Source organism: Mustela putorius, unplaced genomic scaffold, assembly GCF_011764305.1.
Source record: "Mustela putorius furo isolate JIRA1106 unplaced genomic scaffold, ASM1176430v1.1 tig00000695_pilon_pilon_pilon, whole genome shotgun sequence".
In the NCBI taxonomy this organism is placed as follows: domain Eukaryota; kingdom Metazoa; phylum Chordata; class Mammalia; order Carnivora; family Mustelidae; genus Mustela; species Mustela putorius.
Window position 1 is genome coordinate 2244899 of NW_025421447.1, and position 27944 is coordinate 2272842.

General features: G+C 41.2%; 1 protein-coding gene and 1 pseudogene across 4 annotated transcripts in view; one reads left to right on the top strand and one right to left on the bottom strand.

Annotated features, from left to right (window-relative positions):
* TUFT1 (tuftelin 1) overlaps positions 1-27944 on the bottom strand; it is a 48342-nt gene that overhangs the window by 10943 nt on the left and 9455 nt on the right. For 2 of the 4 annotated variants that reach the window (XM_013047952.2, XM_004776703.3), the window contains exons 2-7: positions 12156-12230; positions 11665-11766; positions 6741-6827; positions 6114-6203; positions 3737-3802; positions 177-290 (exon numbers count right to left, since the gene is read on the bottom strand). In XM_013047952.2, the coding sequence (XP_012903406.1) occupies positions 177-290; positions 3737-3802; positions 6114-6203; positions 6741-6827; positions 11665-11766; positions 12156-12230 (534 nt within the window). The remainder of the gene's footprint in view (positions 1-176; positions 291-3736; positions 3803-6113; positions 6204-6740; positions 6828-11664; positions 11767-12155; positions 12231-27944) is intronic. The other 2 variants (XM_013047953.2, XM_004776704.3) reach the window with 2 other exon arrangements.
* On the top strand, positions 3888-4592 carry LOC123392909 (annotated as a pseudogene).

A 27944-nucleotide genomic window follows, 5' to 3' on the forward strand; every position in this document is an offset into this window, starting at 1 on the left:
AAAACTGTAAATGCCCAGGAATGCGAAAAGCAGACAGGAAAGTGCCCAGGCCTCAAAGCCTGACCTCTCTAGGGGCTGGCACATGCCAGAAAGACATGAAGTCCATGCTAAGTTATGGCCCCTATATTCAGCAACCCAACCCTTGGGGCACTTTCTCCTTGAACCCCAAATCTCACCTCAAAAGCCACTCGGTCTGACTGGTGCTGCCGCTCAGCCTCCCGCAGCTTGACAAGCAGGTCCCGCACAGTCTTTCTCAAGCTCTCGGCATCTTCACTTATGTAGGCATCTACCTACAGTCAGAGCAGAGAAAAGAAGGTGAAGGCCCCGTGTTTGTGTAAGAGGAGGTCCCCTGCAACACACAGGTGGGCCCTCTTGTCCAGACCACACTGAGTTATTCACACGAAAACACTCTTCATATGCTGGGGAACTCAACTAGCAAACTCACCTGATGATTTTAGGACACACCCAGTAATTTTTATACAGGTATCAATGGATTAACAGGTAGGCTAATGCCATCCTCACCTGTAGGTCCTGCTTCCATTAGACGAGTTCTTCGAGAGGGGAGACCGTGTTCCCCTTTAGACTACAGCGCCCCAAGGGCAGGGACTGGGCCACACCCACCAGGAGGGATGCACCCCAAAGGCACACGTCTTGGTCTTCTCTGCAGCTAGCACAGAGACCAGCACACAGAGGGTTACTGATGGACGGGCAGGTTTAGAGCAAAAACACCCAACCAACTACAAGGACTCTGATTCGATACTTCATCAAGGTTACCACAAGTCTCTCCCCAGACACACCCAGTCGTGGGTTGGTGGTTAGCACTGTGCTGGCATGTGGGGTCTTGCCCCCAGTTACCAGCTCCCAGCAAGTCTAACAGAAAAATCTTTACCTGTCTTGCACTTTAGGAAGCACGGAGCTCTCAGCTGGGAGGCGGGCCACAAGGCCCTAGTTGCTGCACCATCACTGAGTCCAGTGGGCCTTTGTGAAGCAGCAAGAAGACGCCTTACCATGGCCTGCCTCACAGGCTGACTCAAATATAAGATAATATCCGGCAGGGCTTAGAGCTCGTGAGGAGAAAAAGCTGAACAAATAGTACCAGGTGTTATTATAACCTGTTACCAACTATGGTGATGCAGGGGAAGGGAAAAAATTCAAACTGCACATCTAGAGTGAGCAGCTAGAATCACAACATGCCAAACTCTAGCCATCAAGATGTTATCCAGTTCATGGCCCTCGATCCATACCTAAGTTGCTGAGCAGGTGAAAACAATTTAAAAGCTCCTGGAGAAAACCACTATGTGCTTATTTCAGACGGTGTTCTAATAAGGCTATTTAATGACATGGAAAATGTTCATGGTATAATGTGAAGAGAAAAAAGTTAGTTACAAAACTCTGCATGTAGGAGTTAGAAACACACCAGATTTAAGTACAGTTGTGAGGATAGATCCTAAGAACATGGTGTTGGGTAAAAAGGAAAACAAAATTCATTATAAAAATTGAAAACATAGACATATCTAAGCCATACATTGAATATATTAGAATGTATACTTTTTGGCAGGGTAGGCAGAATAAAAAAAAAAAAAAAAAAAAAGGAAAAGGTCATTATGAGACCAGAGATGATAATATGCCCTAATGGATGGGTAGATCTGATTCAGACCTGCACTCCAGAGCCATAAAAAAAACAATCCAACAACAAAACAAAACAAAAAAGCCCACCCAGACAAAAGAAACAAACAGAAAGAAATGCTATATACAGTATAATCTCGATATTATAACACACATTTGCATTTAAAACCGTCGTTTTTCAGATGAATGGATAAAGAAGATGTGCTATATATACATATACAGTGGAATATTATGCAGCCACCAAAAAATGAAATCTTGCTATTTGCAACAACATGGATGAAACTAGAGGGTATCACGCTAAGCAAAATAAGTCAATCAGAGAAAGACAATTATCATATAATCTCTCTGATATGAGGAATTTGAGAAACAAGGCAGAGGATCATAGGGGAAGGGAGGGAAAAATGAAACAAGATGAAACCAGAGAGGGAGACAAACCATAAAAGACTCTTAATCTCAGGAAACTGAAGATTGCTGGTAGGGAAGAGGGTGGGAGGGATGGGCTGGCTGGATGATGGACACTGGGGAGGGTGTGTGTTGTGGTGAGTGCTGTGAATTATGTAAGACTGATGAATCACAGACCTATACCCCTGAAACAAATAATACATTATATGTTAATAAAAAAAACAAAAAAATGGCTTTTCTCTGGGTACATTCAAATGACATTTTTTCTTCTTTCACGCTTGTTTCTGAATTTCCTAAATTTTCTATGATAAGCATATCTTATTACATAATCACAAAAGGTAATAACAAAGGCCCCACCCCCTTTTTTTCCTAACAATGATAGCCATGTTTATTTCTTAATTAAACCTCAATAAAGCTGGGGGATAATTTTTTTCAAAAAGGACAGCCAGGATGAGCATTGGGCAATACATAGGATTGTTGAGTCACTGTATTATACTGACACTGTATATTAACTATACTGGAATTTTAATAAATAAATAAACAAGGGCAGCCATGGAAAGAAATACCACTATGGCATTATTCAAAAGGAGGAGGTAGATCTACATGTACTAAAATAGAGAGAAGGCTATAAATTTAATAAACTTTAAGTTGATGGAAGCTACAGTTTAAAAAAAATTGAAAAGAAAGCACGAAATAATGTATTTATCATGACCCTGAATCTGTGCAAAGTATGTGTATATTATACACATGTATTTATACATGTGTCAATGGTATGTATGTATATATTAATATGTATACAAACAAATAGGCATATGTTATTTAGATAAGGTGTTCTATGTAAAGAAAATTACACTAGAGGGGTGCCTGGCTGGCTCAGTCAGAAGAGCATGAGACTCTTGATCTTGGAGTTGCAAATTTGAGCCCTACATTGGATGTAGAGATTAACAAAAGAAAGAAAGAAAGAAAAGAAAAGAAAAACATACTCAGCTTTAGCTAAACATTAGAATCCCCTAAAGAGATATATTCTCTTTTTTCTAAGATTTTATTCTTAAGTAATCTCCACACCCCACATGGGGCTCAAACTCACAACCCCAAGAACAAAAGTTGCATGCTCAGAGTGCCTCAGGGGCTCAATCGGTTAAGCCTCCAACTCTTGATTTCTGATCAGGTCATGATCTCAGGGTTGTGAGATGGAGCCCCAAGTCAGGCTCCACATTGACTGTGGTGCCTACTTAAGATTCTCTCTCCCACTCCCTCTCTCCACAGCCCCCCTCAATAGATAGATAGATAAACAAAGAAAATTAAATAAAATTAAAGTTGCATGCTCTACCCTCTGAGCCAGCAAGGCTCCCCCTGAAGAGCTTTTTCAAGTCCCAATGCCCAGTCCACGTCTCAGACCAATTAAATTACAATCTCTGGGGCTGACACCAGGCTTGTCTCCTGAAAGCTCCCAGGGCCATTTTAATCAGCAGCAAAGGCCAAGAGCACTAAAGGATCCACCCACTTCAATCTGTTAACAGTGGATCCTTCAAAGGAGTGGAACTGGGCAAGGAGAATTTCCAGTTTGTATTGTTTCTCTGTTTGAATTTTCACAGAAACTTTACTCTTACCTTTAGTGAGAGAGGAAGAGTGATAACAAGGGGATCAGGGAGGAAGCTATCCTGCCTCTTTTGCAGTGAAGTGGTTACCATTTTCCCTGTTAACGTACCTCAGGTGAACTGCTATACTGGGTCGTGGAGCTTGGATTTAATCCATTTGGCTTTTCTAACACCACCTATTCAAAGGAAAATAAAATAAGTAGTTAAAACAGCCCAAACACTGGTTTTATCCTACTGCGCAGGTGCACCGATTGAACCAAGATGACGGCTCCTGTGGATCTGGAGTTAAAGAAGACCTTCACAGAACTTCAAGCCAAAGTAACTGACACTCAACAGAAGGTGAAGCTTGCAGACAGCTAGATTGAACAGCTAAACAGAACGAAAAAGCATGCACATCTTACAGATACAGAGATTATGACTTTGGTAGATGAGACTAACATGTATGAAGGTGTAGGAAGAATGTTTATTCTTCAGTCCAAGGAGGTAATTCACAGTCAACTATTAGAGAAACAGAAAATAGCAGAGGAAAAAATTAAAGAATTAGAGCAGAAGAAATCCTACCTAGAGCGGAGTGTGAAGGAAGCTGAGGACAACATCCGGGAGATGCTAATGGCACGAAGGGCACAGTAGGAAATCTCTAGCAGAAGCTTCCTGCCCCCTCCCATTCCTGGCAAGGGCAGAGGGGCCCATGTGGGGAAACAGCCTCTCTTCTACCCTGACGGACTTTTATTTGGATGATCTGGTAACCCTATATTTTCTACTTCACCCTGATCCCCTTTCAGATCCCAGCTCTGTATTTTTTATCCTGGCTCTGTCTGCCACCCCTACCCAGAACACTCTTCTCCCTTAGGGGTGAATCACCAACTCCCAGGAGAGGGAAGATGGGAGCCAGGACAGACAGGGGAGCTCTGTCCAAGCCTATTACTCATTACACTGCTTAGACCAATAAAAGGCATCTGTTCCCCCCCCCCCAAAAAAAAACAACCCAAACAACCAACTTTGAAACATTTAATATCTGAAGAATTCAAATCTCAGAATAAAAGAAAGAGGTGGAGAAGATAGAGAAAGAAGAGGAAGGGGAAGTGAAGGAGGAAGAGAAAGAAGAAAAGGAAGGAAGGCGAGTAGGAGGGCAGGCAGGAAGAGAAAAAAGACGTTGAGCACTCTGTGGAAAATGGAGAGGACAGGCAGTGGAGAAACATGTGTGGCCTTGGAAGGGAATACTCTATCTAGCCTCATGGGGAGGATGAGGGGAACCCCAGGCTAAAACCTTTCAGCACACAGAACTACATGCAGGCTGACTCCTGGAAGCCCAGGGAATACATGCAGCTGCCTGCCACCAACAAAGAGCTTCCATTGCCCCTCAGGGATCCTGACAAGGTTTGATGAAGCATAAAGCGGAAGGCGAAGCGGCCTTTGCTGTAATCCCTTCCAGCCCAAAGCCTGATTATTCACCATATGACTCCTGGTCTGTGCAAGCAAGGGCCCTGGACTTTCGGGCCTGTCTCTGGGCACATCAGGCTCTTCAGTCACCTCACAAAGCACCTCCCAGCCGCCAGATGTGAGTTTGGGCAGTGAAAGTCCTACCTTCCATCACAGCAAAATGAATTAGGGGGAAACACCACACAAGCCTCGTCCACGCTTACGCCAGAGAGGAACCTTGCTGCCATTAGCTTCCAGGTCACTGTTTCCCTCAGGAGAATGAGGGCAGGGGCTGCTGGAGAAAGACTAGCCCCCACCATTCCCCAAACAAAACACAGATGAAGGAGATAAAACTCAACATCTAAAGGAGGATGAGAGTGAAATGGAAGAGACAGGTCTGTTCTCCTGAGCACCCTTCTAGCCTCCAATTTTAGAAAAGCCAAAAAGCAAGATCCCAGGGTTACTCATTCATCTCAAGAAGACCTCTCCAATAGGTTCAGTATGACATTTACTGATGACCTTCTGCATCGTTGACCCTGTGCTGAGTGTGGGGCTACAGAGACACGGGGTGGGATGAACCCTAACCTCAGGGAGCTTCTGGTGCCTGGGTAGAGACAGCTACATACACAAATAACACACAAGGGCCAAGACCTCCAATTCACACCATGGTGCCGTCCCAGTTAAGCAAGATTGACTTATAAGAAGTTTACATTTATAGGCAAGTGTCTGCTTCATGAGACTCCATGCCGCAAATAGAGCGATCACAGAATCCTTGCAGGGAAGAGGTTTTCACCAATAACTTAATGGTAATTTTATTTACATAAGCTCTGTTTTTATACACTGCTTTGGGAACATGGATACTTTTTACAGGCTGATAGGTGTAAACACCAGTGCCCACCAGCTGGAGAGCACTGAAGGTTGTGAGTGCTCTAAGAAAGCCAACATCGCCTGTATTTGCGCCTTTCCTGGCAGTCGTGGGAGACTCCGCACCCACGATTCGACTGGCAAAAGGGACTGCCTAGAACAACATCTTCCATGAGGATCCGACCATCAACCATTTCCTATTACCTGTATCTCCTGTCCACGGAGAGAATCTCCCGGATCTCTGTCAAGCTTGCTACTTATGTCCTCCCGGAGCTTCTGCAGGCAGTTCCGGGCCTGGGAGGGGAGGGCAAGAAGCCTGAGCTTTGGGAGAAGGAAAGAGAGCGTACCACCTCACCCAGCTTTGTGTCCATCCCCATCCCTTCCTCCTGTGAGCTAGGTCCTGCCCTCAGCACTGGCTAGGGGCAAGTCCTTCCTACACAAATAGGAAGCCCTGCCTGCCAGAGCGAACATTTTTGTTGCAGAGACACACAACGCGAAAGGCAAACACATGAAACATGTAATATGTTATTACATGATGACAAGGGCCAAGGAGCCAACAAGAGCTATAGGGGAGGGTCAGGAAAAGCGGGGGAAAAAAGACCAGCAGTCTTAGAGATGATGTCTGGGGTAGTACAGTGCTGGGCACACGGTAGTGGGTAACTACTGTTGGTGAATGGATTGGCTGACTGATGGAAGGGCAGGAAATGATACCTGACACCAGGGGCCCTGGTGGCACTTTGGGGATGAAGGGAGCAGATGGGAGAGAACCAAACCTTACAAAAGAAGGGAGTCAAAAACATGGGAGGTTCCCACAGAGGGATGGAGGCCCACCTCCTGGATGTATTGCACCTCACTCTTCAGCTGTTTGATATTCTTCTCATGGATCATCTTATCCCCAGACCGCCCCTTCAGGTACACCTGCAATAAGGAAAACAGCACCACTCAGTTACGGAACACCCTGGTGAGTTCATGGCACACGGGCAGGCTCATACACTGCTGCTGGGAAGGTAAACTGACTGCCTTTCTGCATGCCAATTCGACCACTGAAATCAGAAGGCTGAGAACGATACTGACTCTTTGACCTACCCAATCTACTTCTGGAAATTTATCCTAAGGAAATAAATTTAGCCAAACTGGCATAAACACTCAAATATATATATATATGTAAATTTATGCAAAGGAAGTTGTAAAAAGAGATTTACACATTTTTCTCTATACATGCTTGACTCTTTCACAATAAAGAAAATATTTATTTCCTGTATTATAAAAGACATTCACAGTGTAGTAACATGTTCAGCAAAATATTGTTTATGACTACAAAAATGGAAACAGGCATAATGTCCCACAATGGGGAATTACTTAAATTGTGGTATGTCTATAATAGCATACTATGCAGCCATTAGAATACCAGACATTTACATTTATGGACACAGAAGATGTTACAAACCAACATTTAAAGCATTACATTGTTGGGGGGCAAGCAAATTGTAGGACAGAATATATACAGTACAATTTAACTTCTGAAAAAACACACACGCGCGCGCAAGCGTGCAAAGGAAAATGTCTACGAGGATACACAACACAGTAATAACAACAATGACTACATTGATAGAATTATGGGGTGGTTTGGCTTTCTCTAAGGGCCATACAATGGCCCTTCTTATTCTTTGAATAAGAAACAGAAATTAATTAAAGGCATTCAGATTGAAAAGAAAGAGGAAAAACTATCTCCATCTGCAGATGAAGTGTTCATTTATATAGAATACACCAAAGATGGGTGCCTGGGTGACTCAGTGGGTTAAAGCCTCTGCCTTTGGCTCAGGTCATGATCCCAGGGTCCTGGGATCGAGCCCGTCATCAGGCTCTCTGCTCAGCGGGGAACCTGCTTCCTCCTCTCTCTCTGCCTTGCCTTTCTGCCTGCTTGTGATCTCTGTTTGTCAAATTAAAAAAAAAAAAAAATTAAAAAACAAAAATGTTAAAAAAAAAAAAGAGAGAGAGAGAGAATACGCCAAGGAATCCACTCCAAAACTATTAGAGGTTGTAGCAAGGTTGTAGGATATAAGACCAACATACAAAAAACAAAAAAAAAAAATTTCTAGACACTAGCAAGGGACAATCTGAAATGAAATTTAAAAACAATTCTATTTACAATAGCAACAAAAAGAAAAAATACTACGTGGATGGAACTAGAGGGTATTATGCTAAGTGAGATAAGTTAACTGGAGAAAGACAAATAGCATACAATTTCATTTATATGTGGAATTAAAAAAAAAAAACAGATGAATACTCCCCAAATTGATCTATACTTTCAACATAATTCTTATCAAAATCCAAGCTGGCTTCTTTGCAGAAACTGACAAACTGATCCTAAAATTCATATGGAAATACAAAGGACTCTGAATAGCTAAAATAATCCTGAAAAATAACAAAATTACAAATACTAATAAATATTAACAATTTTTTTTAAAGATTATATTTATTTGTCAGAGAGAGAAAGAGAGAGTGAGCACAAGCAGGGGGAGCATCAGGCAGAAGGAGAAGCAGACTCTCTGCTAAGCAGGGAGCCCAATGCGGAGTTCAATCCCAGTACCCTGAGATTAAGACCTGAGCTGAAGGCAGACGCTTAATGGACTGAGCCACCCAGGTGCCCCAGTATTAACAAAATGTTAACAAAAATAACAAAGGTACAGTAATCAAGTCAGTGTGGAATTGGCATTAGGAGACCCATAAATCAATGGAATACAACTGAGAGTCCAGAAACAATAATAACACAATAAAAATACCCTAAACTGATTTTATCTGACAGGATGCCAAGATAATTCAATGGGGAAAGAATAGTCTTTCCAGACAACTATCATATGATCTCCCTGATATGAGGAAGTGGTGATGCAACATGGAGGCTTAAGTGGGTAGAAGAAGAATAAATGAAACAAGATGGGATTGGGAGGGAGACAAACCATAAGTGACTCTTAATCTCACAAAACAAACTGAGGGTTGCCGGGGGGAGGGGGTTTGGGAGAAGGGGGTGGGATTACGGACATTGGGGAGGGTATGTGCTTTGGTGAGTGCTGTGAAGTGTGTAAACCTGGTGATTCACAGACCTGTACCCCTGGGGATAAAAATATATGTTTATAAAAAATAAATAAAAAAAAAAAAAAAAAAAAAAAAGAATAGTCTTTCCAACAAATGATGTTGGTATAAATGGAGATTCGCTTGGAAAAGAATGAAATTGGACCTCTTCCTTACGCCATACACAAAAATTAACCCAAAATGGATTATAGGCCTATTCAAAGGGCTAAAACTATAATTCTTTGAGGAAAATATAGGAATAAATCCTTGTGACCTTGGGTTGGGTTGTGACCTTCTTAGATATGTCAACAAAAACCCAACAAGAGAAAAAAAATACATAAATTGGATTTCATCAAATTAAAAACTTTTGTTTCAAAGGACATCATTATGAAAGTAAAAAAACAAGGGGTGCCTGGGTGGCTCAGAGGGTTAAGCCTCTGCCTTCAGTTCAGGTCATGATCTCAGGGTCCTGGGATCGAACTCTGCTCAGCAGGAAGCCTGCTTCCCCCTCTCTCTGCCTTCCTGTTTGTCTACTTGTGATCTCTCTCTCTGTCAAATAAATAAAATCTTAAAAAAAAAAAAAAAGAGAGAGAGAAAGAAAGAAAGTAAAAAACAAAAAAAGAATGGGAAAATTTTTTTAGATATTTCCAAGTCATATATATCATAAGGGTCTAGTTAGTATCCAGAATATATAAGGAACCCTTATATCTAGAAAATTAAAACACAATTGACTTCTTTTAACAAATATGATAAGGTTTTATTTATAATATTCATATATCCAAACCCTTTTTGGCCAATTTAATTACTCATCATTACAAGTCTTTTGGACTATTCACTGCTATTTAAAAATTCAAATATAGCAAAGATAAGACCATGGAGAAAGTGTGGCCACATCATCACTTGTACCTACATATAAACTCTTTAAACACAACTGAATTTGTATTTATTTAATTTTTAAAAATATTTTATTTATTTATTTGACAGAGAGAGACACACAGCGAGACAGGGAACACAAGCCGGTGAGTAGGAGAGGGAGAAGCAGGCCTCCCATTAGCAGGGAACCTGATGCAGGGCTCCATCCCAGGAGCCTGGGACCATGACCTGACCCAAAAGTGGACCCTTAACGACTGAGCCAACCAAGCATCCCTACAATTAATTTTTTTAAAGATTATTTATTTATTTGACAGAGACAGTGAGAGAGAGAGAACACAAGCAGGGGGAGTGGGAGAGGGAGAAGCAGGCTTCCCGCTGAACGCGGAGCCTGATCCCAGGATCCCAGAATCACAACCTAAGCCAAAGGCAGACACTTAACAACTGAGCCTCCTAGTTGAATTTTTAAATGGGCAAACGATTTGGATAAATATTTCTCTGGAGAAGATACACAAATAGGCAATCAGCATATGGAAGCATGCCATCAGAGAAATGCAAATGAAAACCACAAGACATGGCTTCACGTGCAATAGAATGGCTATAATCAAAAAGACAGATAATAACAAGTATCAGTAAGGATACAAAGAAACTGGAACACTCCTACCTTGCTGGTTGGGGTACAAAACGGAATAAATGTTTTGAGAAAAAGTCTGGTAGGTCCTCAAAAGATTAAATACAGAGTTACCAAATGACCTAGCAATTCCACTCCTAGGTGTGTACCAAGAAAACTGAAAATATCCACAAAAAAACCTGCTCTTGAATATTCACAGCAGCATTATTCATAACAGCCAGACGGTGGAAACAACCCAAATGTTCATCAACTGATGAATGGGTAACAAAATGTGATATATCCATTCAGGGGAATGTTATTGAACCATGAGAAGGATTAAGTACTGACGTATGTTACAACATGACTGGATCTTGAAACTATTATGCTAAGTGAAAGAAGGCAGACACAAAGGCCCCATGTTCTAGGATTCCATTTACGTGAGCTGCCTGGAAGAGGCAAATCCACAGAGACAGAGAAAATAGATTGGTGACTGCCAGAAGCAGAAAGGAGTGACCGAAAATGTTCTGGAATTAAGAGTGGTGATGATGGCACAATTCTGTGAACATAATAAAAATCTGAATTGTAGGGCCGCCTGGGTGGCTCAGTGGGTTAAGCCGCTGCCTTCGGCTCAGGTCATGATCTCAGGGTCCTGGGATCGAGTCCCGCATCGGGCTCTCTGCTCAGCAGGGAGCCTGCTTCCCTCTCTCTCTCTCTGCCTGCCTGCCTCTCCGTCTACTTGTGATTTCTGTCAAATAAATAAATAAAATCTTTAAAAAACAAAACAAAAAACCTGAATTGTACACTTTAACTGAATCAATTGTATGGTATATGAATTATACCTCAAAGAGCTGCTTTTTAAAAAGAAAAAACAAAAATTGCTTTATTAAAAAATAGTAAGTTCCCTAAACACACCTCCCACCTATCTTCACAACCTCCAGAAGCTAAATATGGATAGTGAGATAGGCACCTGGAAAGGTCCTCTCATCCATTCTCTTGCCTGGGGCTGGGTTGCACCAAAGTCACCACACACTGACTGTGGTCTCCTGGTGTTAATTAAGATCTTTACAGGGAAATGCCCAGGAACTAGCATTCCTGGTTCCTCCTAGTCAAACCCTGTGGCAAAGTCAGCTACTCCCTCTTGCAAGCCTATAAGGAAAGAGAGGAGAGAGAGGAGAGAGAGAAAGAGTGCAGGTGAACTAAGCTTACCTTAATGATCTCCTCATGTCCATCATTGGACTCCACCAGTTCTGAGGCCAGGGAATGACTGATCGAGCGGCCAGACACCACGGCATAGGTCTTCCTGCCCGCCTGCCAGAAAGAGAGAGAGAAAAATGGCTCAGAAATCATGACAAGCCCGGAACATGTGCCCCTTGCCCAATGCAGAATACCTGCTCCTTAGAAGATGTAAAGGGTTAGTCTGATTTCCCCTATAAAATTCACTTCAGAACCCCTACCAGAAGCCACACAGCAGCAACACCAGACAGGGGAAATTAGCAGAAATTGCAGGTTAGTTTCACTTTCAGTGGGGTGTCCCCTCGTCTCAAAGCCGTGCACAATGCCGCGGTCAGGTGGTGGGTCTGAAAGGTGATCCTGAGCAGCAGCGGAGTTGGCTCCCGGCAGCACTGGCATGGGAAGTCAGCAGCAAGGAAGGAGAACTGGCTGAGGGAGAGGTTTCACCCCACCAGAAACCTCCCTACCTTCTGGGCTAAGTGTTCAAGTTCATCTCCTGTCAGTTCTCTCTGTAGAGTCAGCCTGAGAATGTCCACGCTGCCCTAATAATGACAATGACAGCAACAATAATCCCTTACCTTCACCATCCGGGACTGGCCCAGGGACGCTTTTGCCAGCCCTGTGGAGTGGCACCACTGGACAGAAAAGCTGAGGTCTGGAAAGGGGACATTAGCTTGCCTAAGAGCAGTCACTCCTGGGTGGCAGGATGTCCCTGGGGCCTCTGACCATGCTCTTGATGCCACACCAGAGACTGTCCAGCATGCTGCTCCACGGAACTCCAGAAGGGCTAGCCACCCTGATCCTCAGATTATAGCACATTGCACGCACGGCCGTTTTCCCAGCCTCGAAGGCACACCCAATCCAAGGTTCCCGCACCTGACAGCCAACCAGGAAGCCACCGACGCACTTTACAAGCCTAGGATACCCTTTCTGAACCAAACTATGGGACAGAAGCTGAATCCAAACCCTCCCCCTCCTTTTTTTTAAGATTTACTTATTTATTTGAGAGACAGTTGGAGGGCAGAGTGAAAGGGAGAGAGGAACCTAAACAAACTCAGCAATAAGCGCGGAGCCCAGTGTGGGGCTCACAATCTCACCACCTGATCACAACCTGAGCCAAAACCCAGAGTCAGAGGCTTAACTGACGTGCCACCCAGGCGCCCCCAAGCCCCTGCTTTTTTTGAGAGAGAGATTTTATTTGTTTATTTGACAGAGAGAGAGAAATCACAAGTAGGCAGAGAGGCAGGCAGAGAGGGAGGGGGAAGAAGGCTCCCTGCCGAGCAGAGAGCCCTATTCGGGGCTTGATCCCAGGACCCTGAGATCATGACCCAAGCAGAAGGCAGAGGCTTAACCCTCCGAGCCACGTAGGCACCCTAAGCCCCTGCTTTTACAAGACATCCAGAAATTATCCAAATGAAAGAAGGCACGACAATAGATATCTATTTACAGATGAGTCTCATTTCAAAAGAAGAAGCAGGTTTTCTTGCCTAAATCAAAGAAGGTTTAAAACACAAACTGTGGGTCAAATAGAACACATGGAGAGGGAAATCCTATGGTAATAGGAAAAAGCAGGTGGTGGAGATCTGGGGTAATAAATTAAAGAGAGGGTCAGCAAGGCAGAGAGGACCCAACCCTGCCAGTCTTCTGCATTCTGTGTAGAGCTGGATGGAAGATGTAGCCTTGCTGGGCCTCTGGCTTGCACCAGAAAAATCAGGAGTTGGACTATGTATCTCTAGGGTTCCTCCCAGCTTTGATACCATGAGAGCATGAAAAGAGAGTATATGCTTCCCCCAGGCAATGATGGGAAGATGGATGCTGAGCTACCCAAGGACAACAGTGACCTTGAGGTCCTTAACATGGTTTTAAGGAACCTTCCTAACATTCCAAATGACTGGTGGAAGGAAAGGAGGAAGAAAGAATGTGCTCCATGGAGGGAGCTGGGAGAGGCTTCTCTGGGCAGGGAACAGTCCTTCCTGTGCAAGGAAAAGAACTTGGGAGAGAAGAAATCACTCTCTGTGGTTAGATACTTAATTCTCAGTGTTCTCGTTATAAAATGACAACACTACCCCCCAACACTACTTAGCGGGGGTTTTGCTGAAAATTAACTGAAAGTGTATGGAGGTTGTTCTTTGCCACATAAGAAAGAGGTACTCAAATATTAGCCTCCTCCTACTTCTGGAAATGAACCCAAATTTGGGACAGATGGAAGACACTCCCACATGACTCTTAGGGCTTCCCAATTCTAGCAATGTAGCTGCTTTTACAAAAACACTTAATTCCTACCAAATACAAGTTAGATCCTTAGTGGGGACATATCAGGCCCTCCAGAGCCTGGGTCAACTCACTTCTTCTGTTACTGCTCCTCATTCCCCCAGTCCAATACATCCCGGGCTTTTCCACCTTGGTGACTTTGCTTCCACCATTCGCCTTAAATGTCCTTTCTTCCCATCTTCACATGGGACATCCGCAAGGCCCTCAAGAGTTCACACTGAAATGCCACATCTTCCATGACACTTCCCTACCTCCCGTGGGAAACATACCTTCCCCTCCCCGAGCTCCCTCAGCATTACAGGGCCTCCCATGGCACCTGCCTCTCAGTTAGTCATGTTTCAGGAGGAATTGCCCCTTCTGCTAACTCCTTGTGGGCTGCTGTCTGCCCCAGTCCTTTACACAGGGAAGTATTTTCTGAATGCATACGAGTACTCCATGACATCTAGGTCAAGAGAACATTACACAAGAAAGAAGAGGAAATGATTTCAAAATAGCCAGAGTGGCTGTCAACTCTTTTTCCCCAGGACACAGACAGGCACTTTGGCTATAACATCCTCTCCATACCTGGAGGCATTTGGGGAAACCTGGGGCATCCCTCAGCCAAAATAAAGAGGTCATTATTAGCTAGTGAAGATCATCAAGTCTGGTTTATTGTATGAACCCAGGCATTCTAACTGAAAGAGCACAAACAACTAGGCTAGAAGGGAGCCTATGAAAAGTTACCTCACCCACACATGTTATCAGAATTCCAGGTGGACAGGAGGAAGTAGGCAACTTGCAAAAGTACTCAAAGAAATAATGGCTGAAAACTTACCGAATTTTACATAAGATATAAACCCACAGATTCAGGGAGCTGAGCAAATTCCAAACAGGATGGACCCGCAAATCATGCCAAGACACATCATAATTAAACTTCTGATAACTAAAGGCAAAGAAAAAATCTTTTCAAGTCAGAGAAAAAAAAAGATACCTTACTTATAAGGGGAAAACACCCTGAATAAAAAGCAGATTTTTCATCAGAAACCAGGAAGGCCAGGAGAAAATGGCACACTAGTTTCAAGGACTGAAAAAAATCTCTTAATCAACAATCCTATGACCAAAAAATCTTCAGGAATGAGGGGGGAAATCAAGATGTTCTCAGGTAAAGGAAAACTGAGAGAATTTCTTACCAATATTTTAGCTACACTAAAAGAATGGCTGTAGAGAAGTCTGGTGGCTCAGTCAGTTAAGTGTCTGACTCATGATTTTGGCTCAGGTCATGATCTCGGGATCGTGAAATCAAGTCCCACATTGGGCTCTGTGCTCTCAGCATGAAGTCTGCTTGTCCTCTCCTTCTGCTCCCCTCTCCACCACCACTCTCATGCTCTCTCTCTGGAATGAATAAATAAATAAACAAATAGATAAAATCTTAAAAAAAAAAAAAAAGTGGGACATCCGTGTGGCTCAGTCAGTTAAGCAGCTGACTCTTCATTTTGGCTCAGGCCATGATCTGGGGTTCTGGGATCCAGCCCTATGTGGGTTCGGCATCCTATGAAAGACTCTGCACTCAGCACAGAGTCTGCTTAGGATTCTGTCCCTCTCCCCTCTGCCCTTCCCTGCCTCCAGAGCTCTCCCTCCCCTTCTCTCTCCCCAAACAAACAAACAAAAAAGAACAGTTGTAGAAGGTCTTCAAACATACAGGAAACAGTACAAAAGGAAGTTTGGAACATCAGGAAGATAAAAACAACATTGATAGCAAAAACATTGTTAAATACAATAGGTTTTCCCTCTTCTCTTGGGCTTTCTAAAATACATTTCATGGTTGAAGATAAAATTATGACACTGATTCAGTTCTAAATGTACTCAGAGGAGAGGCCACCTCAGTGACTCAGCTGGCTGAGCTTCCAACTCTTGATGTCAGCTTAGGTCACCGTCTCAGGGTTGGGAGATCGAGCCCCACTCAAGCTCCACACTCAGTGGAGAATCTACTTGAGATCCTCCATCTCCCTCTCCCTCTGTCCCTTCTCCAATCTCTTTCTCTCTCTAAATAAATAAAATCTTTAAAAAAAAAAAAAAAGAAAAAAAAACAAGTTTTTTCTTTTTTAGAAAGAAATAGAGATAATATTTAAATTAATTATATTATGAATGGGAGAAGGTAAAGGAAGGTAAGGTTTCTATACTTCACTCAACTGGTAAAACGGCACACTGGTATACTGTGAAAAGTTTTATTATATAAATTATTATATAAGAGTAATACCTTGAGTAATCATTAAAAAGTCTATACAAAAAGATTAATATCAAAAACAACAAATGAATCAAAATGGAATCCTAAAAAGCTGTCAAGTAACGCACAGGAAGGCAGGGAAAATAAAACAGATAAATGAAAAATAGAGAATGAAAAACAAAAATAAAATGGCAGAATTACCATGGCAATAATTACATTAAATGTAAGTGGTCTATATACACCAATTAAAAAAGATTGGCAGAGTTGATTAAAAAACATGAATCAATACATGCTGTCTAAAAAATAGCATTTAAACATAAACATATAGGCAAGTTAAAAGCAAAAGGATGGGAATAGATATATCATGCAAACACTAATCAAAGGAAAGCAAGAGTGTCTATATCAATATCAGATATAGTAAATGTCAGAGCAAAGAGAATTATCAGAGACAGAGAGGGTCATATAATGTAAAAGAGTCAATACACAAAGAAAACATAGCAATCCCAAATGGATAAGCATCAAACAACAAAGCTGAAAAATATGTGAAGAAAAAAACCAAAGAACTAAAAGGAAAAACACACAAACCCACAATTATAGTTGGAGACTTCAAAATGCATCTCTGAGCAATTAATAGAACTAGGCCAAAATGAGCAAAGACATATAAGAGTTCAACATCACCAACCAACACCATTTAGTCAACAGTTATGGAACACTCCCCTCAGTAGCAGAGTAACACATTCTTTGTATGTACCTATAGAACATACAGTAAGATATACAATAATTTGGCCATAAAACAAACCAACAAACTTGAAAGAACTGAAATAATAAAGAGCATGTTATCTGACCACAATGAAATCAAACTAGAAGTAACAGAAAGAGAAAATAAAAATTTTAAATACTGGGAAACTAAACAACATACTCCTAAATAATTCTTTGGTCAAAAAGGAAGTCTCAAGGGCACTTGAGTGGAGACCACTCATTTAAGAGTGGTTGAGTGTCTGACTTCAGCTCAGGTTATTATCTTGGGGTCCTGGGACTGACCCCTATATCCAGGGACACAATCAACAGGCAGTCTGCTTCTTCTTTCTCTCCCTCTTCCTTTGTTCCTCCCCCCACTTGTGTTCACTCACTCTCTCACTCTCAAATAAATAAAATAAAAATAGGGCACCTGGGTGGCTCAATGGGTTAAGCCTCTGCCTTCAGCTCAGGTCGTGATCTCAGGGTCCTGGAATTGAGTCCCGCATCGGCCTCTGCTCGGCGGGGAGCCTGCTTCCCCCTCTCTCTCTCTGCCTGCCTCTCTGCCTACTTGGGATCTCTCTCTGTGTGTCAAATAAATAAATAAAATCTTTTTTAAAAATAAATAAATAAAAATTTAAAAAGACAGTACATACTTACTAATGTAAAAAAAGGGTACATACTTACTAATGTAAAAAAAAAGGAAATCTCAAGAGAAATTTTAAAAATCACTGAACTTAAGAAAAATGAAAACACAAAATGTCAAACTTTGTGGGACATATCTAAAGCAGTTCTGTTGCTCGGTCAATTAAGCATCTGCCTTTGGCTTGGGTCATAATCCCAGGGGCCTGGGATTGAGCCCCGCATTGGGCTCCCTACTCAGTGGGGAGTCTACTTCTCCCTCTCTCTCAGCCCCTCACACTCACGCTGTTCTCTCTTTCATAAATAAATAAATAATCTTTAAAAAAAATAAGTAAAGCAGTCTGAGAGGGAAATTCCTAACACTAAAAGCATACATAAAAGGGGCACCTAGCTGGATCAATCAGTAGAGCGTGAAACTTTCTCTCTCCTTTTATTTAAAGATTTATTTATTTATTTTAGAGAGAGAGAGAGAGAGAGAAGAGAGCACAGGAGTAGGGGGAGGGGCAGAGGGAAATAATCTCAAACAGACTTCCTGCTGAGCAGGAGTCCCACGATGGACTTGATCTCACTACCAAGAGATCATGACTCAGGTGGAAATCAAGAGTTGAATGCTCAATTGACTGAGGCACCCAGGTGCACTGAGCACGCAACTCTTGATCGGTCAAGGTCATAAGTCTGAGCCCTACACTGGCCATATAGATTACTCTAAAAAATAAATAAATGCATATATTAGAAAAGAAAAAAATCTCAAATCAACAATGTAGACTTCTCACTTTTAGATAAAGAACAACAAATTAAACCCAAAACAGGCAGGAGGAAGGAAATAATAAAGATAAGAGAAGAAACGAATAAAATTTAACACAGAAAAGATCAAAGACAATTTTTCTTAAAAGAAAGGAAAGTAGGGGCGCCTGGGTGGCTCAGCTGGTTAGGCAACTGCCTTCAGTTCAGGTTATAATCCTGGAGTCCCAGGATCGGGTCTCGCATCCAGCTTCCTGCTCAGCATGGAGTCTGCTTCTCCCTCTGGCCCCCTCCCCTCTCATGCTCTCTCTCTCTCTCAAATAAATAAATAAAATCTTTTAAAAAAAATAATAGAGAAAAAATTAAAAAGAAAGAAAAACAAACATTACGGACCAGTATCTCTCATGAACATAAAGTTCTGTTTCTTATTATTTTGTTAGAATATGGCTAAAAGACACGAAAATACATTTCACTTTAGAAGATATATAGATGTGAATAAGCACATAAAAAGATGTTCACTGTCACTGAGGTGATACAAATCAAAACCACAGTGAGATACCATTCTACACCACCTATCAGAATGGCCAAAACAAAAAACAGTGACACCACCAAATACTGTGGAGAATAATGTGGAGAAATTGGATCCCTCACACACTGCAGATGGGAATTTAAAGTGACAGCCACTTTGGGGCAGAACAAAAAGGTTGGCAGTCTCTTTAAAAACCATACAAATACCGGGGCGCCTGGTGGCTCAGTGGGTATAAAGTCTCTGCCTTCGGCTCAGGCCATGATCCCAGGGTTCTGGGATAGAGGCCCACATTGGGCTCTCTGCTCCATGGGGAGCCTGCTTCCTCCTCTCTCTCTGCCTGCCTCTCTGCCTACTTGCAATCTCCATCTGTCAAATAAATAAATAAAATCTTAAAAAAAAATTTTTTTTTTAAACCATACAAATACCATATGACCTAGCAGTTGTACTCCTGGACATCTATCCAGGAGAAATGAAGATTTACATTAACACTAAAACAGGTACGCTAGTGTTTATAGCAGTTTTGTCTGTAATACTACAAAACTAGAAACAAACCAGGTACCCTTCAATGCAGACAACAAACTGTGGTGTATCTATATCATGGACTACTTACTACTCAACAAGAAAAGGGAACAAATTATTGTTTGTTTCCTATTGTTGTACACATCCCTATTGATGCATACATAAATTCCCAGAGAATTATGCAAGGGAAAGAAGCCAATCCCAAAAGGTTACATACTGTATGATTCCATTCATTTAAGGTTATTGAAATGAAAAAATTATAGAAATGAAGAACTGACTAGTAGTTGCCAGGAGGTAAAGAGAAGATGGGTGAAAAGGAAGTATGCGTGAGTTTCAACATGAAGTGTCTTTGTGGTGATGGACATATGCTGTATCTTGACTGCATGAAGTACATTCTGGTTGTGATGGCATGCTGCAGTTTTGCAAGATGGGATGGGGAATCTCTATTATTGCTTATAGCTGCATGTGAATCTACAATTATCTAATAAAAATTTAATTAATACTTTCAGGAACAAAAATTGAAGACTATAATGAAGAAAATAAGTACTTATAATCCTACTACCTCAAAATAGTCACTATTAAAATGTTAGCATATTCCTTATAATTTTTCTATACAATTTTTTAAAAACATACTACTGTACAAAGTTATATACTTGCTTTTTCCCTTTCATATTTCATCGTTAATGTCCATCATACTCAATATTCTTCAAAATTGGCTTTTAGTGGCCACTAGTATGCCACTGAATAGATTAAACCAAATAAACTTAGGTATTCAAACTAAACTCCTTCCCTTGCCCCCACTTTTGTAGATTACTGTCAAGTTCTTTTTATTTCTAACATATTTATTTATTTCAGAAAATATGTTTTCTTTTGACAGAACGAGATGATACACAACAGTACCTAGATCATCACCAAATTTATTGCCTGGTCCATTACCCCTCAAGCCCAGTTGGCTTTCTCTCTTCTTTGCAGAAAAAGAATCACCTTTGGAACAGTTGGACTTGTGCTCAAACACTGACACTGGCTTTCATTTGTTGTGTGTATTGATTTATTCTCCCCCTTATTAGTTGGTAAGATGGACAGTATGATGCTTAAGTGAAAACACAGTGATTAAAACACGCAGATCAGCAAAAGTTTCAGTTCCTCAAAATTTGATGTAATGCTCCTCTTCAAAATACCTGCCGCAGTATATGCTTACAAGCTAAAGTAAAAGTGTCTCATTGGAAAAAGATGTATATTAACTTCTACCTCACACCATATCACAAATATCAATTTCAAGCGGATTGCTTATTTATTTATTTATTTTAAAGACTGTATTTATTTATTTGTCAGAGAAAGAGAGGGCAAGCACAAGCAGGGGAAATGGCATGCAGAGGGAGAAGGAGGCTCCCTGCTGGGCAGGAAGCCTGATGCGGGACTCAATCCCAGGACCCCAGGATCATGACCTGAGCTGAAGACAGCCACTTACCCAACTGAGCCACCCAGGCGTCCCTGGATTGTAGAGTTAAATGTAAAAAGAAAAAAAAAAATCTTCCCTATAAAAAAAATTTGATAAGTTGGACTGTATTAAAGTTTAGAACTCATGATAATCCACAGAGAAGGTAATCACTCTGTATTTATCTGGCAAAGAATATTCAGAATATATTAAGAATTCCTATAAAACAAAACGACTAGGGGCGCCTGGGTGGCTCAGTGGTTTGGGCTGCTGCCTTCGGCTCGGGTCATGATCTCAGGGTCCTGGGATCGAGCCCTGCATTGGGCTCTCTGCTCCGCAAGAAGCCTGCTTCCCTCTCTCTCTCTCTGCCTGCCTCTCTGCCTACTTGTGATCTCTGTCTGTCAAATAAATAAATAAAATCTTTAAAAAAAAAAAAACAACTAAATACAACATGGCATCCTGGACTTGATCTGGATCAGAAAAAGTATATTAGTGGAAAAACCAGCAAAGTCCAAATAAAGCCTGTACTTTGTTGTATCAACATTACAATGTTACATGTATACATATATAACATTACGTTACATATGTTACATATATAACATTTCATGTTACAATGTATACATACAATGATACAACAATGTTGTATCAACATTAATTTTCTTAATTATGATAAAGGCACCATGGTTATGTAAGGTGTTAACACTGGAGGAAACTGAGCAAAGACTGTATGAGAATCTCTGTAATATCTTTACAACTTTCCTAAAAACTTAATATTCCAGAATAAGAAGTATATTTAAAGAAAGAGAGAAAGGGCAAGGAGGGAAAGAAAGGGAGAGAAAACAGGTGCCCAACAGAAAAATGGGCAAAAGACTTCAAAAGATACATCACGTAAGAGGTTATCCAAATGGTCAATAAACATCTAAAAAGGGTTCAGTTTCATTAGTCATCATCATCAAAGAGCTAGACACTAACCGAAAGACAATACTACAAAATACCCATCAGAATGACTACAAATGAAAACAAAAAAACAAGCGTTGGGGGCTATGGAACAATCAGAACTCTCCTATACTGATGGTGAGACTGCTCATAACCATAATCTCCTTGGAAACATCTACCAAAGATGAACATTTGCAAACCCTGTAACATAGTAATTCTAATCCCATTTATCTACTCAACAGAAATGTATACCTATGTTCCGCCTAAAAACACAAAAATTCAGGACGCCTGGGTGGCTCAGTGGGTTAAGCCACTGCCTTCGGCTCAGGTCATGGTCTCAGGGTCCTGGGATCGAGTCCCGCATCGGGCTCTCTGCTCAGCAGGGAGCCTGCTTCCCTCTCTCTCTCTCTGCCTGCCTCTCTGTCTACTTGTGATCTCTCTCTGTCAAATAAATAAATAAAATATTTTAAAAAACACAAAAATTCTACCCATAAAAAATGATACTAGATTGTTCACAGTAGCATTTCTCCTAATAGCCAAAAATTAGAATTTATCCAAATGTTCCAGAATATAAAGGATAGGGGCACCTGGCTGGCTAAATTGGAAGAACATGTGACTCTTAATCTCAGGGTCGAAAGTTTGATGTACAGATTATTTAAATACATACATACATACATACATAAAACTAAAAAAAAATTTTAAGACTTCATTTATTTGAGAGAGAGAGAGAAGCAGACTCCCTGCTAAGCAGGAAACTCAATGCAGGACTCAATCCCAGGACCTAGAGATCATGACCTGAACTGAAAGTAGACGATTAACTGACTGAGCTACCCAGATGCCTCTTTATTTTTATTTATTTTTCTTCTTTTTTTAAAGATTTTATTTTTTCCAGACTTGTGTATTTTTAGAAAGAACAAGAACGTGGGGGAGGGACAGAGAGAGTATTAAGCAGACTCTGTGTTGAGCACAGAATCCAACATGGGGCTCCTTCTCACAACCCCGAGATCACAACCTGAGTCAAAAACCAAGAGTCAGCCCCTTAACTGACTGCATCCCCCAGGCACCACCTAAAGATTTTACTTTACTTTTTAAAGATTTTATTTATTTGAGAGAGAGCGAGAGAGCAGGGAGAGAAGAGAATCTCAAGCAGACCCCATGCTGAGCAGAGAGCCTGACACGGGGATCAGTCATGACCTGAGCTGAAACCAAGAGTTAGACACTTAACCAACTCTACTACCCAGGGGCTGCTTAACATTTTATTTATTTTTTTTTTTTTAAGATTTATTTATTTATTTATTTGACAGAGAGAAATCACAAGTAGGCAGAGAGGCAGGCAGAGAGAGAGAGAGGAGGAAGCAGACTCCCTGCTGAGCAGAGAGCCCGATGCGGGACTCGATCCCAGGACCCTGAGATCATGACCTGAGCCGAAGGCAGCGGCTTAACCACTGAGCCACCCAGGCGCCCTTAACATTTTATTTTAAAGTAATCTCTACACCCCCAGCCCTGGGATCAACAGTCACATGCTCTTCCGACTAAGCCAGGTGCCCCTAAAACCCCATTTTTGAAAATTTTATTTATTCGTCGGAGACAAAGACAGTGTGAGCACAACCAGGGGGAGCAGCAGAAAAAGGGAGAAGCAGGCTCCCTGCTGAGCAGGGAACCCGATATGGGATGATCCCAGGAACCTGAGACCACGACCTAAGCTGAAGGCAGACGCTTAACAACTGAGTCACCCAGGCTCCCCAAGTAAAAGAATTCTGACACAGAAGTATACTATACAATTCCACTTACATAAAAAGTATAAAAACAAGCAAAACTAATATATACTTTAAAAGTCACGATAGTGGTTACTTGTGGAAGATGGGGGAAGGTACTGACTAGAAGGGGATAATGACTAGAGGCAGGGGTTTCTGTGGTGCTAATGATTTGTTTCTTCCTCTAGATGCTGGGTCGGAAAATATGTCCAGTTTGTGAAATTAACTGACTGTACGTTTATGGTACATGCACTTTTCTGTATGTAGGTCATTGTTAAATAAAATCTCCTAAAAAAATTAAAATTCAAAAAAAAAATTAAAATTCCCCATGGCATTAAAATCCCCTCAGAATTAGGCTTATCACTGTCTATACCACATAATGTCTTGACTCCTCCCACTACCCTACTTGTACCCTACACTCTATCCCAAACTTACCTGATCTAATAGTAGGAAGGCAACCAAACCCAAATCTCTTACAGTTGATGAGTCCTGCAATGCATTATGTGTCTCACCTCCCCATGAATGCACATGTTGCTTTCTCTTTCTGGGTCCCTTCCCCTCCCTTTCCTCTTTGGAGAATTCTCAGCTCAGGCATCCCTGCTCCATGGATCTCGGCCCCAGCACTCCCCAGTCAGAGCCTGCTCTCTGCATTCAATGCATACATATTGTACACTGTAACAATGATCCCCCTTATAAATACTTATTTATGCATCTCCCCCAGTAAAGTCATAAGCTTATTTAGCACAGTGTCTGACCTAAGTAGGTTCTCAAAAAGTACACATTGCATCAATTCCAGATGATGAGATGGAGGATCTCCCCAATTCCCTCTCTTTTGAGAAACAAACTTCTCAGTGTAGTGAAGCAATAGGAAACACTGGAAAAAGCAAACACAAAAAGAGGGGAAACAAAAATAATGAGCAAAGTCTAAGAAAGGTAACTCTAAGAAGAAATATAAGTAGTGGAACGCCTGGGTGGCTCAGTTGGTTGGACGACTGCCTTCGGCTCAGGTCATGATCCCGGAGTCCCGGGATCGAGTCCCGCATTGGGCTCCTAGCTCCATGGGGAGTCTGCTTCTCCCTCTGACCTTCTCCTCGCTCATGCTCTCTCACTGTCTCTCTCTCAAATAAATAAATAAAATCTTAAAAAAAAAAAAAAGAAAAGAAATATAAGTAGCTAATAGACTAATGAAAAGATACTCTGCATGGAGAAAGAAGGTAGCTACACTTGTGAGCACAGCATAACATATAGACTTGTTGAATTACTCTGTTGTACACTTAAAAGTAATGTCGCATTGTGTGTCAATTATAATTCAATTAAAAATAATGGTATAATAAAATTTAAAGTTTAACGTATAAATAAATCAGTTGGTAAACAGAAGGGTCATATGGATTGATAGATAAAGGACAGGTCTGGTCTGAATATAGGGAGTTGGGTCGGTTAAGTCAAGTCATTCACTATCAAAAACTATGTTGTCCAATGTGGTAGCCATTAGCCACATGTGGCTATCGACCACTTGGAATGTGGCCAGTCCAAATAGAGATGCTCTCTGTACAAAGACATAGTACAAAAAAATTGAACAATTTCTTTTTATACTGATCACTTGGAATGATAATATTTGCATATATTGGGTTAAATAAAATTTATTATTGGAAAAAATTTTCATGTAAAAGTTAAAAATATATGAAAGATGCTCAATCTCACCAGTAATTAGGGAAATGCTATAAAAAAATAAGGACTTATCATCTTGGGGAGAATTTCATTAAATTGTAAATTTAAAAAGTGTAGGGGTGCCTGGGTGGTGCGGTCAGGTAAGCCTCTAATGCTGGGTTTCTCGGGTGATCTCAGGGTTCTGAGATGAAGCCTCTTGTCAGGCTCCACACTCAGCCCTTGAAGTCTGCTTGGGAATCTCTCTCCCTCTCCTTCTGCCCCTCCCACTCAAGCTCTCTTTCTCCCACTCTCAAATAAATAAATAAATCTTTTTTTTTTAAAAAAGAACAACAACAACAAATAGTAATAGTATAGTAGTAGTAGCAGCAGTAGTAAAGAGGAGAGGTGCCTAGGTGGTACAGTCAGTTAAGTGTCTGTCTCTTGGTTTCCACTCAGGTCATGATCTAGGGACTGTGAGAGTAAGCCCTGCATCAGGCCCTGTGCTCAGCACAGAGTTTGCTTGAGATTATCTTTCCCTCTTCCTCTGCCCCTCCTGCTCATGCTCTCTCCCCTCTCTCTAAAATAAATAAATAAATATTTAAATTTTAAAAAAGAAGAGTGGGTGCCTGGGTGGCTCAGTTGTCAAGTGTCTGCCTTCGGCTCAGGTCATGATCCCAGGGTCCTGGGATCAAGCCCCACATTGGGCTCCCAGCTCAGTGGGAAGGCTGCTTCTCCCTCCCCCACTCCTCCTGCTTGTGATCCCTCTCTCACTCTGTCTCCCTCTGTGTCAAATAAATAAAGTATTTTTTAAATAAATAAAAAATTAAAATTAAAAAAAAGTGTAAAAAGGAAACAAGCAAATGTATGTTCACAGCAGCATCTGGGCAATAGCCCAGATGATCGGCTGACAACAAAATGGATGAATAAAGTCTGGTCTACTAGTACAGTGAACTAGTATTCATCTGTGAACATAACTGAATTACAGCTTCATGCATCAACATGAATGAATCTCCAAATTAGCAGTAGTAAGTTTAAAAGCAGGCTATAGAAGGGGCACCTGGCTAGCTCAATTGAGAAGACCAAGAGAGTCTCAATCTCAGGGTCATGACTTTAAGCCCCACATTTGGTGTAGACAATATTTAAATTAATTAACTAATTAAAAAAATACAAGTTAGAGAATATAGAGAATATCATGAATATAAAGTTCAAAACGTGCCAAACCAAGGACTATAGCACTCATCTAAGTAGGATAAGTATAATAAAGAACAAAGAAATAAACACAAAATTCGAGACAGTGATCACTTCTGTGGAGGAAGCAGAGCATTATGAACTAGGAAGGAGGACCCCAGGGGCTTCAGGAAGATTGGTAATGTTCTATTTCTTAAGCTGGGTGTTCAGTGCACAGCTGTCCATTTTATTGCTTTGCTTTAAAACTTCCCATATACTCAAGCCTTCTTTCTGGCTCTCAGTAAAGCAATGGACTTTTCCTCATGTAAATCCTGCAGAAATAGCATTTGTAGACCAACAAATTGGCAAATATTAAAGATACTGGGGCACCTGGCTGGCTCAGTTGGTTAAGTGTCTCCCTTCAGCTCAGGTCACGATCCTGGGGTCCTGGGATTTAGCTCCTCATCGAGCTCCCTGCTCAGCGGGGAGCCTGCTTTTCCCTCTCACTCTCTCCCTCCTCTCTGCTCATGCTCTCTCTCACAAAATAAATAAATAAGATCTTTTTAAAAAAATAATAAAGATACCGATAAAGTCCAGGATTGGTCTCATGTATTGTTAGAGTTTAAGTTCAAACAAGGATCTTGGGAAGTTAATTTGGCAATATTAATAAAAAGCATTTGCATATTTCATAAACTTTTTGACCCAGTAATTCTACTTTTAGTAAGATGCGCTATGAAAATACCAAAGATACATGTATAAAACTGTTGACAGCAGTACTGTTTACAATAGTTACAAACTGGGAACAGCAGAACTACCTTCCAGTAGGTGCGGGTATGGTATCATCCACACTGTGGCATATTACACTGCTGGTAAATAAACTTTTATTTATTTAACAGAAAATGATCTCCAAGATAAAGCAGGAAAAAAGCAAGGCACTAAGTCATAAAAAAATGACTTCCTATTTATTTAAGTACATATATATATACACACACATATATGTTCATAGTCATTGCCAATTCCTATATATAACAAATACTATGTGCTGAGCCCTACTGGGCTCTGCGCTAAGTGCTTTAAATATATTAACTCATTTAATACTCATAATAATATTATATGGCAAATGTTATTATTAACATGCTTATTTTATAGAGGAGAAAATCAAAGCCCAGACATTAAGTATCTTGCCCCAGGCCATATAACTAGCAAAGGTCAGAGCCAGGATTCAAACCCAGGTTCTATAGCTCTAGAGTCTGTGTTCCCAGCCACCATGCCACACGGCATTTCTAGAACGTAAGCAATGAGAAAGGCACTGAATGTATACACATTAAACAAGAGGAGGACAAAGGAGTAAAGGGACTTTCAGTCAATGCTTCTACAGTGTTTTAAACTTGAGGAACAGAAAATGTGTGCGGCACTGGTCTAGTGAAACACATAAATTAAGAGAAGGCAAGAAAAAGTGCCAGAGCTGGAGGTGGGGTCTGAGTCAAACTGACACCTATTAACACTTGAGCAATCACTTTATCTCTAAGGGCCTGTTTTCTATCTGCAAAATGGTAGTGATAATAGTACCTTGCCTACATTTAAGGCAGGACAGGTAGAGATGGTAGGATAGTGTGAAAGTGCTTGGCAAACCATAAATCACTTCACAAAGGCGAGACAGCATTACTTTCTCAAGGA